Source organism: Electrona antarctica (assembly GCF_951216825.1).
Source record: "Electrona antarctica genome assembly, chromosome: 9".
In the NCBI taxonomy this organism is placed as follows: Eukaryota; Metazoa; Chordata; class Actinopteri; order Myctophiformes; family Myctophidae; genus Electrona; species Electrona antarctica.
The window spans coordinates 39951484-39973520 of record NC_136790.1 but is presented as its reverse complement, the minus strand read 5'-3'; the positions used below and the strand labels follow the sequence as shown (position 1 = coordinate 39973520).

Sequence of the window (22037 nt, the reverse complement as noted above, 5' to 3'; positions counted from 1 at the left end):
CACTGCTATGCCCTATGATAATAATTTAAATATTTGTATTATGGCTCTCTGCATAGATTGTGAGTAGGCTAATAACTGTTTGTGGCCTTTCATTTCTGTTGAGACACATTATCTAATTTATACATCATCATACAATGATGACGCATGCCAAAATTAGCAGATCTACAGGCTCATAGTACATTGCAGATGCAGGTGTTGTGAGCTTGTACTGTATATTAATGTATGTAAGATATGCTATTTCTGCCATGCGATATCATTGTACAACAGAGCATAAATGAGTTAATATACTGTACAAATATGTTGTGCTAAAGTTATAAAAAAAGATAGACAATTTAAACTCTGATGAGAAGTAGCATAAAATAAAGTTTTTAATTGTCATTATATTCTTAATGTGGGAAAGTGATTCAGTGCATTTGGAAATATATATAAAAAACAAGAACAAACAAACTGATGGAATATTTGATGCTGGAGATACTGACAATACCTGAAGGAGAAAGTAACACTTTAAAAAAAAGGTACCTGGATTCAATACATAAAGTAAACATGCATCACCCTGGAAGTGTGGGTGCTTTTTTTCTAGTAATGCTATGATACAGACAGGGTAGAACATTGGAATGTTTACAGTGTGCCATTTCATTTTCAAGTGCAATTTGGTTCATGGCGACATGACAAAACCTACAGTATGTGCAACTATACATGCAAAGTCTCTCTCATCTTAACTCACTCGATGAGTTAAGTTTATGAGTTTCACTACAATGCCACATTCCTTAAATTGAGTGTGACCGCTGATGTAATAAAAATTGCATGGGCTAACAACAAGCACTTGTTAATATAAACATCTCACTTTATAGTTGCATAAACCCACTGTGACCACTGTCCCTGAATATAATATCTCTCTATACTGGCCACAGGGGATGTCATGAAAGGAATTTGTGCACAGGACAAAGCAAGGTTAGGTAGTACATTTTTTGTTCTTTTTCTTTTTGGTTTCTAAGCCAGTGATTCTTTTTCATTTCAAGGACCCCCATACCATTTCCCCCCTCTGGGACCCCAATCTATACTGTAACATTCTCACTGTTATATATAATATAACTATGAGAGTGACAGTGTACAAAATGGACCATTTCAGGTCCATTTGGTTCCATTTGTACAATCTCAGAGTTACAGACCCTTAAAGGACCACTTCACCACTTTTCGACTCCTCTTCCTATAATTGGTCCTCACTAATGTTCATGATAAAATACCAAATTATTTTTCTCATAGGAGGGCTGTGGGGCATTTCAGAAACCCGTCCACCAGTGACATCATCAATGGGGAATCCATGCTAATAGAAACTGCAGGCTTTCTTTTCCTGAAAAGTTGCAATGCGATAATGGAAGCCATCGGTCTCACGATAATACAAATCTTAATATATTTTAAAACAAATCTTGTTTAAAAAAAATCTGCCTAACGATGATGTCACTGGTGGACGTGTGTCTGAACTGCCCACAGCCCTCCTATGAGACACAGACCGAGTAGAAAAAAATGGTGGTGTTTTATCATGAACATTAGTGAGGACCAATTATATGAAGAGATGTTGAAAAGTGGTGAAGTGGTCCTTTAAGTGTGCATTTGGACCCCTTGTTGAGAATCAGTGTTCTGAGTTACAAGTCTTGACGAATGTCAGAATTGTGCAGTTCAAGTCTTGGCCTCGGCCCTTCATCTCCCTCATCTTCCTCCTGCTGCTGCTGCTGTGATACCAGCTGCTGGTAACGAGCCTGGCGCTGGTAATCCGGATCAATGTTGATCCATTTATTGGCGACCCACTTAGTGCCATGGGTGACCACACAACCTCCATGCAGCGAGTATTCATCCTGCTCTCCTACCCATCCTGTGAGAAAAACATGATATTATTAATAATCATAGTAAATTATATGTGATTTAATTTTGGGGTAGCAAACACATTGAGTTATGAGTTCAAGCTGATGGTATTGCAATGGTATTGCTACTTTCGAAAAAGCTAGTTCCCTTGAGCCCTCTGACCTGAACAGTATGATTCATATGAGAGCAGGTCAGCAACCGAGACTAAAGGATCTCCTCCTGAACATTCTTGTGAACCAACATAGTCACAAGACGAACAGGACGAATAGGACGAACAAGGTAGCAGAAGAAATTGTGCATATGACTTAATTTCATAGGGATGCAGCATCCCTGTGAAACTATTCAAACGTTACCCTATTTTTGTTAACCATGGCCTTGAATCTTTAAATGCCATGTTAAATATTTAAAGCCATGTATTTTTATTTTGGCGTATCATTGATTATTATTGAATTGTGTACAGCTGTACTTTGTACCTCTCCCATCAGACAGGTAGTTGTACCAGAACACTGCTGTCCCTTTGGTCGGCTTCACCCTCAGGTTGCCCTTGTCACAATTCTTTCGGGTGTCCAAAAGATCCACATCATTCTGTATGAGAGACTAAACACATCATCAAACTTTAGACACATTGTTAACCTAAAGACATGCACATGCACTGATGATAAACAAGTGATATAACACAGATATGATAGACAGTTATTTAAACAATATTACAAAGGCCACATAAACAGAGACCCACACACACAATTACGCACCACTTCATCATAGGTCATGTTGTCTGCCACAGGGAATGCGGTCTCCCCGCCTCCCTCAACAGAGTTCAGGTAGAAGAGAACTGTAATGTACCTAGATGTGCAATACATATTTAAATTGATGCCTGTGCGTTTGCCTGCACATATCTGGGCCTGTCACAATTTATACATAATCACCTATTTGCAATTATTTGCGATCGGCATAATCATTTCCATTCATTTGTAGGGAAATGTTCATAGAAATAGCAGATAGACAAGCTGTGAGCTTGTAGATAGGCTATTTCAACCTTTTCTTTGTATAAAAAAAGGATTTAAAAAAGTGTAAAATTATTAAATATGGCCTATTTTATGGTTATTGGTACTACCAAATACCAATCACCATAAAATAGGCCATATTTAACCTACGCTACCAATTTGGTAGCGGTCATTTCTTTCCATATTAAAGTTATTTCTCGTGTCTGTCCTGCACAAATCTTTACAAAGCCTAAACTCTTTTAATGTTACATTGCCAAAAACACAATTAAAATGATATGATCTTACATACCTACATATATCTTGGCACACACACTAACACATACTTAAACAAGCACATGTCTGTACAATGGTAAAGTAAACAAAAATGGGTTTCCACTCCGGAAACACAGAAACACATACAGTAGCATGCCCCACATTAATGAACGCATGTCAAACACACAAACAATCGGTCAATCATGTTGGACAAATGAATACAAATCTGTACATTCACAGATACTGTATGTGACAACCCAGTCCAACATTGTCGACCAGGCTTATCTCACCTGCAGGATGTCTCAAAAGGAGTGGAGGTGTTGGCAGCCAGGCGGGTATGTGTGCAGCCGGTTTCAGGATAGAAAGGGCCGCTGTCATGGTGGGCATGGTAGTGCCCTCCCTCCTCATAGCGGACAACCTGCAGGGGCTCACTAAGATCCACCAACATGGAGGGGAGCTGAGTAAGATGAGTCACCCTTTGTATAGGAGAAAAAAAACACATGGTAAGCAGTGGTGTAATGGCGATCATTTTTTCGGTACCACAGCATTTTAGTGACTTCACGTGCACGCACGTACATGCACGCGTGCACCTACATGTGCGCACAGAACAGCTGATAGCCTAGTATGAGAGTTTTACACACGCAAACACACAAAAGTAGACAACACGTGACAAATTAATTAATTCAAACGACCATAAAACCCATATATGAGCCTATCGTTTGGCAGTTCTGGACAACCACCTATCAATCTGATTCAACACCGGTCACGGTGCTCCCCTGGGTTGTCTGTGACGCGTGACAGGCGCGCGCACACACACACACACACACACACACACACACACACACACACACACACAGCAAGAGGACTACTACTACAGTAAAATAAAAGCCCACCTCTCTTTGATATCTTGTAGTACCGGGTGTGATCCTTGACCCTGATACAGCCAGGTGTGTCTGCTGTTCCTCACCAACTGACTGCTCTTCACGCCGCGCTGCAGCAGAAAGCGCTGGAATGCATCACTGCTCAGACGCCTGAATTCCTCCAGACTCAGCAAGTCTGCCCGAAACAACATAAGATAAGATTGGTATGGTCTCGCCTAGTATAAAACGGAGGCTGCTGTGCAGGGTGATTGACAGTTTGGCTTGCGCAACAAGCAGGTAACACCCAGGGTGAGCTGCCAGGGGGGCCTTTTATATCTGTTTGGTTGTTAGTGTTAAGATTGGTGAGATCAGGTGTTATATAGCAGCAACAGCAGTGATAAGTGATGTTTTTTTTATACTTTATTTCTTATGTGTAAACCCTTTGGAAGTTGTGAATCTTTACAGAAACGAAAAACTAATAATAAGGAGACTTTAAATTGGTTCCTTACCATCTCCATCCTCATCGGCTTCTAGCCCTGCATAAATTTCTCGCAGATTCTCTGGCGTGAGCCAGATGCCATCTCTTACCCGAGAATGAGTGAGTATCTGTGAAAAGAAAAGAAAAGATGAGTAAAGTATCTTCACCATATGAAATTTGACTTGCACACAATTAAAGATATGCGCTCACAACTTAAGTCACAAACTGACACGTACCTCATGGAGCTGCAACTGGCCATCCTGGTTGATATCCAGAAGGTTAAAGATCTCCTCTGGACTGAGGTTTAGCTCTTCTGCCAGGTCCTCCTGGCCCTCTTGCACCATTAGCTGGCTTTCCATCAGACCCTTCAGTTGTGCGAGCTGCATAACCACTCGACACTCCTCATCTGACAAGAATCCAGGAATCTCTGTGTACACATAATAGACACACAGCGTGGCTACAGAGAGAACCCTTGCGAAAAGTAATCCTGTGTTTGTGAAAAGTGTAGTATTTATACTACTTTTAAATTCCAACATAATTAATTTGTTGGGTTGTAAATTGGAATTAGCAATCCCTTGTTTCCAGGTTACATATAGAAAAAAGATGGTTGTTTCATTATACATTTTAGATGGCCCTTAATATTCCTTTTTTCTATGGATAGTATTGCATGTTAGGAGTGTGTGGGCTCCTACCAAAGAGCAGAGGTTTTAGACTTAGTGTCCGCATCTCATGACGTTTGCCTGGCACTAGAGAGACCTTCTGCACATGACCCGCCTGAAAGGGAAATGGAAGGTTGAATTTAGCTTTACTGTATGTGAATCAAGGCAGGGAGAGTCAGTGAGTGAAAGGTTGAGTGGGTGCGTCATATGTATCAATACTGAAATGTAGAAATACTGCAATGTAGAAAATTCAAAATGTACTAGTTAAAAAAGTAAAAAAATATTAGTAATGTAGCCTACTTAACATACCAAAAGTAGAACGTATACTCATTATGCAGAATGTCCGATTTCACAAGTTTTCAAATTCATGAAATGCATTAAACATATTTTGAAAATAGCAGATTTACACTATAGGGTTTTTTCAAATGGCAAAAAAAGATCTATAGGGCTGAAGTGGGTAATGTAGCTACTGTATGTGTTATTATCAAAATCTACAAAGAAACTAAAGTTTTCAAATAGCCTAATTGTAGTGAGTAAAAGTACTACAATATTTGCCTCTGTAGTGGAGTAGAAGTTAAAGTATAGAAAATTGGAAATTCTCCAGTAAAGTAAATAAAGTACCTCCAAATTGTACTTGTAGTAGTCTACTTGAGACACATACGTGTAATACTTTCCATTCAAAATATTCAGTCAGTGAGTGGGACGCGTGGGAGTCATACTCACTCTGACACCATCTATTCGTGGAAGGAAAACATCACGCACAAATTCCGACTTGGATGACGTCAGCCCGTGAGACTTGGCACGCTGCTGATGTTTACTTCTGGTCGCCTCATCACTCGGCATAATAACAGGCTCTCCTGGGCTATTGTTGTAATGCACGTATAGCAGCAGCGCTATGACATTGATGATGTACACTGGGAAAAATACCACCACAATCATGAAATATGAACGGGAGCATATGTTCCTCTTTTGCCAAGATAGACGCTTACACGGAGGCGGGGCCCGTGGGGTCGCAGTCGTGTCCTCTGGGTGTTCATGGGGGTCAGTCATTTTCCACTGAAAGCAATCGATATTTGGCCTACGAACGAATAATCCCAATGAGTATTAAATACTTGTTCCACGTCACATAATGTCGATTTAAACATGAATAGTCCCTTAAAACGTGAGTGCCGTTAAGTTGACTGACTGACAGCTGCCCAGAACGACAATTTCTTTAATAATCTCTACCGACTTTGAAGAAATTAAGCATGTGTCTCCATAGCAGTGAATAGAATCAACGGACTTTGAATCAATGTGAATCAAAAATAAATAAATAGTAGACCGTAGACGTGAACTTCATCTTCCACTTCCAGTAGCGTTGTAGTCTTGTTTACAATGCAGCAGCAGCTCCATCCAGCAGTAGCAGCAATGGGCTCCGTCTTTTTGGCAAATATAGAGTTTCCTGTTTGAGAGCTAGCAAATTTAAGACATCCGGTTGCTTGCAGAATAAAAGTGACATTAATTAAATAATTATTACATTACATTATTAGTATTATTATTACATTACAGTTATTGTAAAGACACACATGTTTATGTGTACAAAATAAGTAATTAAATAACGTAAAAAAGGTATCTAAATGCTAAAATCTAAATCTATATAAAAATGCTATTCACTGGAGTGTATGGACTTTATAAAGTGGACACTGGACAAAAGACGGCTCCGCGAGGCAACTGTTGTGACATATGCACACGTTCAGGGAGATGTCCTCTAGGCTCTACCACACCCCACTCTCCGCTAAGCGGGAGAGGTGTAAAATTCCGAGCAGCAGACCTTCTACTGCTGTCAAATGTAAAAAAAAAAAAGTGCCGTTTCCAGACCCAGAGTGGACACTGGACAAAAGACGGCTCCGCGAGGCAACTATTGTGACATACGCACGCGTTCAGGGAGATGTCCTCTACCACACCCCACTCTCCGCTAAGCGGGAGAGGTGTAAAATTCCGAGCAGCAGACCTTCTACTGCTGTCAAATGTAAAAAAAAGTTCCGTTTCCAGACCCAGAGTGGACACTGGACAAAAGACGGCTCCGCGAGGCAACTGTTGTGACATATGCACGCGTTCAGGGAGATGTCCTCTACCACACCCCACTCTCCGCTAAGCGGGAGAGGTGTGAAATTCCGAGCAGCAGACCTTCTAATGCTGTCAAATGTAAAAAAAAAAGTTCAGTTTCCAGACCCAGAGTGGACACTGGACAAAAGACGGCTCCGCGAGGCAACTGTTGTGACATACGCACGCGTTCAGGGAGATGTCCTCTACCACACCCCACTCTCCGCTAAGCGGGAGAGGTGTAAAATTCCGAGCAATTTGTGCTTACTGTGATCATCTAAAAAACAAACGTTTGAAATGTTTGGACTGAGCTGGGTTTGCTTTATATACGTACATCTAACTTTTGATCAATTTATGTGTGTGTGTGTGTGTGTGTGTGTGTGTGTGTGTGTGTGTGTGTGTGTGTGTGTGTGTGTGTGTGTGTGTGTGTGTGTGTGTGTGTGTGTACAATGTTTGCACTTTGTTTGCAGTGATGTTTTGCACTATAGGTACTTACTGCATGTTGTACCTTTTTATACATTTGAGTGATGTGTGCACTTATAGGTACATTGCATGTTGTACCATATTATACATTTGAGTGAAGTTTGCATTGAGGTACATTGCATGTTGTACCTATACTTTTGAGTAACGTTTGCACTTGGTACATTGCACGTCTTACCTTTTTATACATTTGAGTAATGTATGCACTTATAGGTACGTTGCACTTATAGTACCATTTTGTACTTTTGAGTGATGTTTGCACCAATTGACGTTTGTAGTTTTTGCTTGTTTTGCATGTGTTTGAATAATGTTTGCTGTATTAACACAGATGCACACACATACAGTAAATTGATCAAATCTGTGACTACTAAACTATTAAAGTAGCTTTTCAGTCCACCTTAAGACAAATTATGATGTTTAAAAACAAATATTGTAGGGATTTGGAAACTTTTAAATGAGCGTTTTATTTCTGATTGTGATGATCATTATTTTGCAGAGTGAATTTTCCTTCTTCTGTGTAACAGTGAATGAGAAACACCGTAAGCAAACTGTATGCCTTTTTCTTTCCATTGAAATTGATTGATTGAATGATTAATTAAAAGGTATTTTTTTGTAACTTTTTTCAATACTCTAGAGGGTACTCTTATTTTGAAGAGATCGTCCACCGGAAGTCTTATATTTGCTAGCTTAGATTTGCCAAAAAAACAGTGCTCGAAATGGCTACGAGTACATTAATCAATTGCTTAAGGAAACACATAAAAACACTGCAGTGTATTATAGCCTAGAGAATATTCTGTCTGTCTGTCTGTGCGTGCCGTAAACATGGAGTGCTGTCACTGTGTGGGGAGTAGCCTAGGGACTTACATCTCGATAAACTTGTAAACATTTTGCGCTGCTGTCTGTTAACAGTGCGTGGCTGCGTGCGGAGAGAGAGAGAGAGGGAGAGAGAGGGGGGGGGGTCCAGTCCCAGACGGCACGACACATGCACGTTATGAGTATAATTGTATCACCATAGATTTCACTGTGTAGGCTAGTTTATGAATGGAACACATTGATAAAGGTCCCCCCTGCTGCGTATGACAGTGTGAAGGCAAACCGCAGTAAATTAAATATGCAAGAAGTCCCAATTCTCCTCCTCCCATTCGCATCGAGTCTACCGAAGTATTAGGTGAGAATGTGACCTAAAGAGTCATTTGATGAAACAGGCAAGTCACATTTGCAAACAACAGTACATACACAGAGATAAGAGGTATAATTTGGCTATGTACATCTTCAGCACTTTAGTTAATGCCAAAACACTACAACAAGCAAGTACAATAGTATTGGTACTGCAAAAGGAACTCCAGCGTGGTGCAAGGCTGCAAGCCAGTCTTGACACCATCATGCCTGAGACACAGAATCTGCCACAGAAAGGAAATGTTGATACAAAGCATGTTCGACAAGACAGTCCATATGACACTGTGATTGCATGATCATGACTTCTTTGGTGATTTTGAGGATGTCAGTGAAAGTACATCTTGAAAACATTTTGAAACAGTAAGGACTGAAGCCAATAAAGCAATGAAAACCACCAATGACACAGGTGAAAATACCTACCATGGGGAACTGATTTTAAACAAGCTGTTCAAGATGCTCTCAACTATTCCAATATGGTCAGATCTCCTCTCAGGTGATTTGCAGAGATTCTCTGGAGCCTATGCTGCACAAATAAACCTGAGTAAGAAAAGCACAGCTATTTCTGAGGCCACATTAAAAAAAACACAAAAGTGTTGCTTTTACGAAATGAGAAACACAGACTTGACGATTTGGACACTTTTAAATGAGCGTTTTATTTCTGCTTGTGATGATCATTATTTTGCAGAGTGAATTTGTCTTCTTCTGTGTAACAGTGAATGAGAAACACCGTAAGCAAACTGTATGCGTTTTCTTTCCATTGAAATTGATTGATTGAATGATTAATTAAAAGGTATTTTTTTGTAACTTTCAAAGCCTTGTCTGTATTATTTTATTATTTTATAACTTTAATGCTATGGAGAGGGCCACTATATTTCCACAATCACTCCATATATTTTGACCTTACACCTCACTGTATGGCGTGCCATTTTTTTTACACCTCTCCCGCGGAGAGTGGGGTGTGGTAGAGGACATCTCCCTGAAAACGTGCGTATGTCACAACAGTTGCCTCGCGGAGCCGTCTTTTGTCCAGTGTCCACTCTGCGTCTGGAAACGGCACAATTTTTTTTACATTTGACAGCAGTAGAAGGTCTGCTGCTCGGAATTTCGCACCTCTCCCGCTTAGCGGAGAGTGGGGTGTGGTAGATGACATCTCCCTGAACACGTGCGTATGTCACAACAGTTGCCTCGCGGAGCCGTCTTTTGTCCAGTGTCCACTCTGGGTCTGGAAACGGCACTTTTTTTTACCGTTGACACCAGTAGAAGGTCTGCTGCTCGGAATTTTACACCTCTCCCGCTTAGCGGAGAGTGGGGTGTGGTAGAGGACATCTCCCTGAACACGTGCGTATGTCACAACAGTTGCCTCACGGAGCCGTCTTTTGTCCAGTGTCCACTCTGGGTCTGGAAACGGCTCTTTTTTTTTTTTACATTTGACAGCAGTAGAAGGTCTGCTGCTCGGAATTTTACACCTCTCCCGCTTAGCGGAGAGTGGGGTGTGGTAGAGGACATCTCCCTGAACGCGTGCGTATGTCACAACAGTTGCCTCGCGGAGCCGTCTTTTGTCCAGTGTCCACTCTGGGTCTGGAAACGGCTCTTTTTTTTTTACATTTGACAGCAGTAGAAGGTCTGCTGCTCGGAATTTTACACCTCTCCCGCTTAGCAGAGAGTGGGGTGTGGTAGAGGACATCTCCCTGAACGCGTGCATATGTCACAACAGTTGCCTCGCGGAGCCGTCTTTTTTCCACTTTATAAAGTCCATGCACTCCAGTGAATAGCATTTTTATTTAGATTTAGATTTTAGCATTTAGATAACTTTTTTACGTTATTTCATTACTTATTTTTACACAGAAACATAATGTGTGTCTTTACAATAACTGTAATGTAATAATAATACTAATAATGTAATGTAATAATTATTGAATTAACTGCACTTTTATTCTGAAAGCAACCGGAAGTCTTAAATGTGCTAGCTCTCAAACAGGAAACTCTAGACTTGCCAAAAAGACGGAGCCGCAGCAATGCGCACTGCGTATCCGCTCTAAAAGATCAGAACCCATTTCAAAACCTTGAGTGATCCCGTGTAGACTGTGTGCAAATAGTCATCCGTTAAAAGAAACGAGGTTGAATTACATAGATTACAAGAGATGTGCAAAATCATCATCTGAATGTGCTGTTTAGTGTTTACACGCCATGCCCCTCTGCCCCATCGCCACGCCGCAAATTACAGTACGCCGACAGCAGAGCCATAGACAGAGTTTAAGTTACGACAACTCCGTTCACTTCACGGGGCCAGGCTCTTCTAGACTACTACATAGACTTCTTGAAAATGGAAAACCGGAAGTTTACGGAATGCATTGGAGTCTATGGGCTCGCGCGAGTACATGAACCACGTGACCAGGCTGTTTTCTGCCCCCTCAATGTCGTAACTCTGTCTTACTCTATGGCTCTGGCTGACAGCAGAGAAAGGCTGACATCTAGTGGCGTGAAACAGCAGACAGAAATGATATGGCTGTCATTGTAGCATGACGCAGACACGAGATGCAGTGAGTGACTGTGAACAGACTACTTTTATTAACCTATTAAGTTATAGGCTGTTTTCATTAACATGTAAGACATTCATATTGTATGGTCCTTGTTGCAATACCACATGGGTATGGGTTTGGTTTTCAAATGTCACTCTCTGCACCGGTGCACCCTTACATTACGTCATTACCCTACATTCATGTTTTATTCAAGTTTTTATTTAAAAAAATGAAAAAACTTTACCCATCATTTCCCTGTTATCAGCTGCTAAAGTATAGTGTGGTGGCGTTTACCTGCAGAAACACACCACCCCTCGCTGTATTCAGTTTGTTTTGGTAGCCCAAAACAGCTAGGGAGAATACAAAAATACCAAATGCACAGGCAGGTGCTGAGGGAAAGGTCAAAAATCTATAGGCCTACTATACCGGTATATTGTTTTGGTAGGCTATGTAAACACAGGGCAAACGATGCCCAAAGAGATGGAGACAGGCAGGAGACCCATCTTATTGAACACTTTATAGCAACGATTACTATCTGAATATGTAGTGTAAAACCTTTAAACCAAAAATATTTTATTTTAAACAAAACAAATAGGCCTAGCCTATCACTTACAGACAGTACACTAGAGTCTAGACTACACCAGTGGTTCTCAACCTGTGGGTCCCCAGAAGTGGCAATTTAAGGATCTTTTTAATACCTAAGAAAAGGAAAAATTACTGCATCAAATGTAATCAACAAACTATACTATAAAAACTGGTCAAACTGTTAAATTGTCAAATTATATAAGAAATAAGCAAAATTATAAAATTAGCCAATCTACAAGCTCACAACGTTAAGCGTATTTTCACAAATATTCAAACCAAATTGAATGCCTCAACTCCTACAATTCCAAATGCTTGTCAGAGTGAGGGTCCCCAGTTCAAATATTATTATTTTGGGGGATCACAGCAGGTATAGCCTGAAAAGGTTGAGAACCACTGCACTACACTACCTTTAAAGATGTACCTTTCCAGTCTTATGACTCTTGGCCCTCAATCAGCTTGTTGACCTGGGATTCAGCGATGTCTGCACGCTCCTCACACTCCTCCAGCTCATGCTGCACCTTCCAGGACCTGGACAGGTGAGTGTTGGCCTGCTCCTCCTGCACAATAAGCCACACGTTTAAACTCTGAATTGTTGCATAAGATGAACTTTATGAAGATGAATTTAAACGTATCTAGGTCTGGGCTGGGCTTAAACAATAAAAGAATCACTAGCAACATAAAAGAAATACCGTAATTAATTTGTCAAGCCAATATCACCAAAACCCTTGGACAGGTGTTTTTGAAAGCTGGTCTACTGGGTGTGCTGGAGGAGAAACTGGTTCAACTGGTGAAAATTACCCAGGCAATCTGCAGAGGATTCGTCATGAGAAGAGAGTTTGTCAAGATGATGGCACGGAGGTAGACATGCACTTTATTTGAGTGTGTGTGTGTGTGTGTGTGTGTGTGTGTGTGTGTGTGTGTGTGTGTGTGTGTGTGTGTGTGTGTGTGTGTGTGTGTGTGTGTGTGTGCACGTGTGCATGCGTGCTTGTGTGCGCGTGCGTGCTGCGTGCGTATTAATCTGTTGCCTTCTTTGACTTTTATCAACAGGGAAGCTATTTACTCCATCCAATACAACATCTGCTCATTCATGAACGTCAAACATTGGCCATAGATGAAGCTGTACTTTAGAATAAAGCCTCGTCTGAAGAGTGCTGAGACTGAAAAGGAGATGGCCCAAATGAAGGAAGAATTAGAAAAAACTAAGGAGGAACTCGCAAAGGCCCTGGCAAAGAAGAAAGAGCTGGAAGAGAAGATGGTTTCCCTCCTACAAGAGAATAATGATTTGCAGCTTCAAATTCAATCAGTGAGTCGAACTGAGCGATGACATTGTTTAACAATTGACCTCTAACTAGTGTCTTTACAAATCCTATGATTACAACTATAGGGGAGTGAGAACCTGTTCCCTGGAAGACTAGAGGATGAAGAATATTAATATCAATATTATGAACTATGTTTCCACGTTTATTGACTTCTAGGAAGGTGATACTCTTTCTGATGCAGAAGAAAGGTGTGAGAGGCTCATTCATTCAAAAATCCAGCTTGAGGCGAAGCTCAAAGACACGTCTGAGAGACTGGAAAATGAGGAGGAAGTCAACACTGAGCTGACTGCCAAGAAGAGAAAACTAGCCAACTCCTCAGCAAGATTGAAGATGAACAATTATTTGGGGCTCAGCTTCAGAAGAGAATTAAAGTGACTACAGTGTGACACTATGAGAAAATAACCTACAGTACAGTATACTGTACACTTTAACACAGTAAAGGTGTTTTTTACACTATTAACTGTAAATACATAATCAATGAAGTCAAACCTTTACAATGCCACGTGCATATTTGTACATTAGTAATGTATCCAGTCTGTCCAGGAATATGCAGCAATTTCTGTGATTAATAGAAAACAATATTGAATTTGATAGTGTTCTCTTATTGTAATAAAATATGCAGTTTATTTTACTGAATTATTTTGTCAGTAAAATTGCCATTCATTAGCAAAAATGCATGAAAGTAATGTTCCATTAATTTGGCTTAGTAATACCCCAAATGGAGATCCACCTTATTCAAGTATCAAACATAAGTATCAAATATGCAGAAATATTACAGTTTGTAGAAAAAGCAGCCAATGCTTATTGCAGCAATTGGTTGAATTTGTGCAATGTATACACTGGCATCATCCTCCAAGGACTGTTCATACTAATTATGACATAATTCAGGGATGTGGCATAAAGCTAACACCATGTATTTGTTGTATTGTGTGTCACAGGCTCGTATCGAGGAGCTAGAGGAGGAGATTGAAGCTGAGCGTGCAGCTCGGTGGTGGAGAAACAGAGGTCAGATCTTTCCAGGGAACTTGAGGAGATCAGTGAGAAGTTGGAGGAGGCAGGTGGAGCAACATGTGTTCAGATTGAGATGAACAAGAAGCGTGAGGGTGAGTTGCAGAAGCTCCGATGTGACCTTGAAGAGTCCACCCTGCACCATGAGGCCACCTCTGCAGCTCTCCGTAAGAAACGGGCTGACAGTGTGGCTGAACTGGGAGAGCAGATTGACAACCTGCAGCGTGTCAAACAGAAACTGGAGAAGGAGAAGAGTGAATACAAGATGGAGGTTGATGATCTTTCAAGCAACATGGAGGCTGTTGCCAAATCTAAGGTAAGTCAATTATGTTTTAGTTTCTCTCACAAATGACTGAACACAACCATTTGAACCTACATTAATGCACCATGGGCAACCAGGTCACTGGCCCATGCTTGTGCTAGGAAGCACTTTGAGATTAGTAAAAAATGTAATGTGCATTACAAATAAAATGTAATATTATATTATTAATCAGGAGTACTACAAGATACAAAGTTTTGTTACAGCTTAACCTGGAGAAAATATGCCGTTCCCTTGAGGATCAGCTAAGTCAGCCAAGAACGATGAGCATGTGCATCAACTTAATGACATTAATGTTCAGAGAGCAACAAGACACTTGTTTCCCAGCTGACAAGGAGACGAAGAGGTTTTATTCATCAGATTGAGGAGCTCAAGAGGCACCTTGACGAGGAAGTTAAGGTATGACATAATATCTTCTGGCTCAAGGATATTTATTAAGTGTCAGGGACATTATTCAATTTCCTTTTCCCGCATGGTTTCAATTTCATTCTTATCAGGCAAAGAAATCCCTGGCCCATGCTGTCCAGTCCTCTCGTCATGACATTGATCTGCTCAGAGAGCAGTATGAAGAGGAACAGGAGGCTAAATCTGAGCTGCAGTGGGCAATGTCCAAGGCCAACAGTGAGGTGGCTCAGTGGAGGAGTAAATATGAGACTGATGCTATCCAACGCACAGAGGAGCTTGTGGAAGCAAAGTAATGACTGATGAAAACATTTCATGGAATGGTATTATGACATAATTCAAAGTAAACCAGTGTTTTGACGTACGGTAAACCTTTTTTTCTTTACAGGAAAAAGCTTGCTTGCTTCAGGATGTTGAGGAATCTTTTGAGGCTGTGAATGCAAAGTGTGCTTCTCTGGAAAAAACCAAACAGAGACTGCAGGGTGAGGTGGAGGACCTCATGATTGATGTGGAGAGAGGTAATACTCTGGCTGCTAACCTTGACAAGAAGCAGAGGAACTTTGACAAGGTTAGATACTTTTGAAATACACGTAATTCCACAAAGTCCATCGTCAAAGACAACTTACTCCTGTAGGTCTCTGCTGATCTTAACCTCTACATTTTTTTTTATTTTCCCAGGTTCTCGCTGAATGGAAGCTGAAGTATGAGGAGAGCCAAGCTGAGCTGGAGGGATCTTTGAAAGAGGCTCGTTCTCTCAACACTGAGGTCTTCAAGATGAAGAACTCCTATGAAGAAGCTTTGGACCATCTTGATACCCTGAAGAGAGAGAACAAGAACCTGCAACGCATGTACCCACACTATGCGATTATGGTCATCTTTGTTTTTGTTACAGACTGTGCAATGTGATTGTTGAATGTCATCAGCCCTGTCAGACTGTGCAATTTGAAGTGCTTTTGTCTAGTAACTAGACAAAAGCACTTCAAAAATTGCACAGTAGACTAGACCCCCCCCCCCCCCCCCCCCAGGAAGGTATTTTTAGTTTTTTGTCTTTGGTATGAGTCAGCTGGTGACCAACCTCCCAACCTCCCTCCCAGTCACTCTAATCACAAGGCCACTGAGCTGATGTAATTGTGTGATTGGTTGAACAATGAGCAGCGAGGCATGCTTTGTCAGCCAATGGTACACCAACCGAGCCCACTTAACAGATATTGTTGTTATATACAGTCCTTATTTACTGATTTGTCTAAAATTGATATATGATATATAAGTTTGTGTTTTATTTCTCTCAACAGAGGAAATCTCTGATCTGACCAAACTTATTGGTGAATCAGGAAAGACAGTTCATGAACTGGAAAAAGGGAAGAAGGCAGACAAGGCAGAAATACAAACAGCTCTAGAAGAGGCTGAGGTAAAAAGGTAAAAAAAAATGCCGAAAACAATGCAAAGCGTTACTTTTATTGTAAACTAGAATTACTATTTGATTACTCTATTTTCTGTATATATGCAGTCTATGTTAAAAATGCAAGCGAAAAGTGTGGATCAACGAATATCCAGACGTTTTCCTCAATGTAGGTCATTCGAGACAGTTGTCAATGATACTATGATCAAGTTTGACTTGTAGGCCACACTGGAGCATGAAGAATCCAAGATACTCCGCGTTCAGTTGGAGCTCACGCAGCTGAAATGTGAAGTAGACAGGAAGGTGTCTGAGAAGGATGAGGAGATCGAGCAGATGAAGCGGAACAACCAGAGAATGATTCAGACGATGCAGAGCACTCTGGATGCTGAGATCAGGAGCAGGAACGATGCCTTGAGAATCAAGAAGAAGATGGAGGGTGACCTCAATGAGATAGAGGTTCAGTTGACCCACGCCAACAGAGTGGCTGTCGAAGCTCAGAAACAGCTGAGAAATATCCAGGGGCAGCTGAAGGTACAGCGGAATCTCCTAAAACACATCGAATCCACAATCAGAAGGGGGTCAAAAACATACTTTTAGAATGATGTTGTATTTTCATCAACTTTTAGGATGCTCATCTGCACCTTGACGATGCCTTGAGAACACAGGAAGACATGAAGGAGCATGTTGCCATCGTAGAATGCAGGAACACCCTGTTGTTGACTGAGATTGAGGAGCTGAGAGTTGCTCTGGTGCAGACAGAGAGAAGCCGCAAAGTGGCTGAACAGGAGCTGCTTGATGCCAGTGAGCGTGTGGGGCTGCTGCATTCACAGGTAATGTCAGAGGTTCAATTGTCTCTCACAGCAGTTATCAATAATCTATAATAATAATGAGCTATACCACACTGATCTATAATGACTGGATAATTAAACAATAACTTAAATAACAATAAACAATAGCCCATTGTTTAGCTTCATATTGCGTCAGGCTGACAACCTCCCGATATGCCATGGCCTGGAGTCAGTTATGGCTTTTAGAAAACGTATACAAAACGTATATAAAAATCATATACATCCCAATTTAAATAACAATTTTATTACAAGAATCATTTCTAGTTCCTGACTGCCATAGCAAAATGGTGGCGACACATGCTATTGGACACTACATGCACCACCAAGCTTGTACCACCTTGTAGAGATGTGACGTTCGTGAACGAGTCGGATCTTTTGAACGGCTCTTTGAAAGGAACGATGGGATCCGGTTCACAGTAGGGAGCCGTTCCTTTTTAGAGGAGGAGGGGGGCAGGGGGGTTTCAACTGGGGGGGGGCACTGGGGAGACACTGGGGAGGCACTGGGGAGTGGGGAGGCCCTGGTCAGATATTGGGGAGGTACTGGGGAGGCACTGGGGGGGACACTGGGCAGACAGTTTTTTTTTTTTTTGCCCCCCTTCGCCCCCCCCCCCCCTCCCCACCCCCCCCCCCCCCCCCCCCCCCCCATCGGGAACGTCGTTCAAAAGAGCCAGTCTTTTGAACGACTCTTTGAAAGGAACGGATCCGAGAGATCCGGCTCCTTTCAAAGAGCCATAAATCCCATCTCTACCACCTTGTACCACCACTTGTAGTTCGAACCTCTTTAGAAATAAAACTTGGATTGTAGCTTTAAAGATTTAAAGTGTATGAAAGCTTCCTTTAACAATGTAAAATATATTTTATATCATTAGTGACTATACAGCATAACATGCATTGCAGCATTACATGTACTTATTTCTTCACTATTTCAGTGCGTGCAATGACTACTACTGTCTATGACTAGAGCATACATGGCCAACTGCTGGCCCTGCGGCCCCCACCTTCACTTAATGTGGCGCACAGGTTAACAGAATACTGATATATTATTGATTGCAGCTGTTACAATTCCAAACATGCAAACATGACCCGCTAATTCAGTATATTAGTAGTTTAATGAAATTGAATAAAAGTTTAACTTTTCAGGATTCCGATTAAAAAATAATCGATCTACAAGCTCAAAACATTAACAAACTAGTTTTGCTACTTTTGTGTGACATAATAGAATGATGAAATAGGACATTCATTTACTAAATAAGTTACATTCAAATATGGATATAAGAGGTTTCGGCCCGACAGCCACAATATGCAATGTCACTGTGGCTCCCTGGAGTGTGTGTGGAAATATAGTGGTCCTCTCTATCATATAAAAGTTTCCCACCCCTGCTGTAGAGTATGCAGTAAATAAACACCTCACTGTGCTTTTTTATAGAACATAAACCTCATCAACACTAAGAAGTTGGAGGGTGAACTTGTCCAGGTCCAAGATGAAGTTGAAGATGCCACCCAGGAGGCCAGAAACGCTGAGGAAAAGGCCAAGAAAGCTATCACTGATGTGAGTTTGACTTTACCGTCTACGTTGTCATCACTTTTTAACCCATTCAAATCGGGAAAGCATGTGTCAATTTAGATTTGAGATGGTGGTCGGCCGATAAATACATGTAATTTTGGGTGTCCTTGACATGAAAAAGTTTGTTCGTACATATGTTTTTGAGAAAGATCTTAGGATTATAATAATAATAATAAAAACATATATAGAATCAGCCTCAGGTCTATAGGTTAAATTTCAACCGTATCAAAACTCCCAAATTAATTGAATTACGTTTACATTTCCAACACAAATGCTTGTCGTGGATTACATTCTGTTACATTTAGCTTCAATAATCACAGTTTTAACTTTTTTTGTTTTTGTTGCTTCACTATACAGTAATTGTATAGGCCGCCATGCAGGCCGCCATGATGGCAGAGGAGCTGAAGAAGGAGCAGGACACCAGCTCTCACCTGGAGAGGATGAAGAACCTGGAGTTCTCCGTCAAGGACCTGCAGCACCGTCTAGAGGAGGCTGAGAACCTGGCCATGAAGGGTGGCAAGAAACAGCTCCACAAACTGGATCAGAGGGTGTTTATACAGTACCTATATTTTATTAGAAACAGCTCCACAAACTGGATCAGAGGGTGTTTATACCTATATTGTATTAGAAACAGCTCCACAAACTGGAGGCTATACTAGTGTTTGTGCACAATTGTAATGGAGAAAAATAATATTCTGCAAAAATGAAGGATTTACATTAGTGGCACATTCTCTGTCTGTCTGTCTGTCTGTCTGTCTAGGCTAGGACACATGATCTGATGCAGAACAATGTCACTAAGACATGGGTCTGTTGCCACATTCATTCACCCCATAATCTCAGTGAAAATGGGGGAATATGTCAGGAAGTCAGATTCTAAAACTGGATTCAGGGAAAAAGCCTTATTTTTACATTTTCTTAGTGTCATGCACTCTAGGGCAATACATGACAAAAAGGGAGTCCACACACAAGGCAAACCTTTTATATTATATATTTATAAATTAGGAAATAATCAAATAAACTGGTATGAGATGTGACAATGTCAGTAATCAGTCATGTATGCAGTGTATGGATGTATGGAGTGTGCTGTGTGTGAGTGTTGTAGAAGGTGTGCAACTGCTTGAAAGGAAGGTAAGAGAGCTGGCTTGAGAGCATGTAAGGAGAGGCCCTATAGTTCCAAGCCACACCCCTCTCAGGTGTACACAGTTGGCCTGCTCCACTCTGCCATAATCACCCAGGCTGCCAGCTAGCCTACAGTGAGGCAGAGGGGGCAGGGCCTTCACACCCCCCTCCATAAGAATGTGGTTCCACCACATTATCTACAGAAAACAAACCACAAATTAGCAACAAATATAAAAACACTTGTGCTAATAAAAATCAATTAGCCACCTCGTCATCTTTAACTATAACAATTAAGGCTTACCAAACAAATATGCACCATGTATGCTGTAACCATAAATACCTGCCTCCCCACTTTGCCACACCATCCTGCCCCCAGCCTCAGCAACCTTGTGCACAGGAGCGATTTAAGAGAGCCGGAGACAGGATAGTCTATAATGAGGAAAACAAGAAACAGGATTTGTCAACAAAACAGGTTAACACACTATTCTAAGGTAACCTTTAATAAATATGTTGAACATCCAAATTGTAGCTACAAAAAACCCATTGCATCGGAATGTTGAAGAGATCACAAAACATGTCAGTATACTACTGAAACATGAGTGCAAGAGTCAGTGCAGTGGTTTCCATGACTGAAATACATACAGCCAACTGGGTTTGACATTTTCAGTGACGGCAAGGCTGGCAAGCTACCATGTATCTGGAATTCAGGATCTAGGACCCAAATAATTTATGGGCCATCCAAATTAATTTGGACTTAAATCTTATGCCTTAGGCTTAGTCCGTGGACCAAAGTGTTCTCCTTGCCCTCAACAGGACATCAAAGGAGGCACACACCAACAAAGTGTGCCTTTTGCCAATCCAAGGCAACACACAACAGCCAAATGACAAACTGAATCCAACCCACAGCGCATGCAACCTGAAAAGCACCGCCTGGGATCACCCACAACACATGCAACCTGAAAAGCATTGTTTGGGCCATTGTCATTGAACATTTTATTCATATGTTCCCAATAAATCCCTGAATTCCCCAAATGCTCACCAGTCCGGTTTTAAACCTATGGAAGACGTTTGTCAGACACTTCAATTGCATAGCCATGTTCAAAATACACAACCCAGTCATAAAACACCACTCTTATTCCACCAGCACCCCCAGAATCCTCCAGGTTAGCCTGTATGATACTCTTCATTCTCTTACACATGCTTGGGTACTGAATAAAATCTCGTTCAACAATTCAACAGACGGTGACTTAAACCTTTGTACAATGGCAGTAATTTGTATTATGCAGATTACCAAAAAGATAGTGTTGGGGCTATAAGGTACAAGTGTGGGGCAGTAAGGCAGTTTAAGCAAAAAGTGGAACAAACCCCACCCTAATCTACCTAATGATCCTATATACTACCTACGTACCTTAATCCTACGGTCGGCCACTGAGCATGAGGATCTCTCCCATTAGTTAAAACCATTCCATGATTTCCCCATGCCCACACACTTATCTCTCTCTCTGCCTCCCCTTCTCTCTCTCTCTCTCTCCCTCTCTGAACAGAACTAACAAGTCGCGATGTGGCCCCTCCCCCTTCACACACACACACACGCGCGCACACACACACACACACACACACGCGCGCGCGCACACACACACACACACACACACACACACACACACACACACACACACACACACACACACACACACACACACACACACACACACACACACACACACACACACACAGAGAGTCGTGTCGTGGGGGCAACAGTTTAGGCAGAGATCTCTCCCGAGCACCCTATAAATCAGTGGTTCCCAAATTGGGTCTCTCAGTCCTTGAGAGAGTTCCAGAGGGTCCCCAGGTTGGACCTGTTACTTTCAGAGTTAAATTAATTTAATTTGATTACAATGTAAATTGGGGTCCCAGAGATAAAAATGCCATTCAAATGGGACCGTAGCCTAATTCAGGTCAAACCGGGGGCTCTTGAAATATAACGTGTTGAGAATCACTGCTAGGGCCGTTAAAACTCTTATGGGGATCCCTGGCATAATATCTTTTCAAATGTGGATCCAATTAGTGTCAATTTGGGGGTCCTTGAAGTTTGGGAACCACTGCT

The 22037-nt window shown here is 41.4% G+C and overlaps 1 protein-coding gene across 7 annotated transcripts; it reads right to left on the bottom strand.

Annotated features, from left to right (window-relative positions):
- Window positions 1-343: 343 nt before the first annotated feature.
- On the bottom strand, window positions 344-21458 carry p4htmb (prolyl 4-hydroxylase, transmembrane b). 7 transcript variants are annotated; one of them, XM_079509297.1, is made up of 12 exons: window positions 21342-21458; window positions 12377-12512; window positions 6103-6191; window positions 5837-6027; window positions 5147-5228; window positions 4691-4881; window positions 4486-4582; window positions 4010-4172; window positions 3407-3592; window positions 2613-2703; window positions 2334-2457; window positions 344-1870 (listed from the first exon to the last, which is right to left on the bottom strand). In XM_079509297.1, exons 3-12 carry the CDS (start codon window positions 6161-6163, stop codon window positions 1644-1646), a joined length of 1413 nt encoding a protein of 470 aa, XP_079365423.1. In that variant the 5' UTR covers window positions 6164-6191; window positions 12377-12512; window positions 21342-21458; the 3' UTR covers window positions 344-1643. The 7 variants fall into 7 exon arrangements, with proteins under 7 accessions (XP_079365423.1, XP_079365421.1, XP_079365420.1 ...); XM_079509295.1 differs by adding an exon at window positions 12645-12762 and having other exon boundaries at window positions 5837-6191; window positions 21342-21440; XM_079509294.1 differs by having other exon boundaries at window positions 5837-6191.
- Between the last annotated feature and the right edge of the window lie 579 nt (window positions 21459-22037).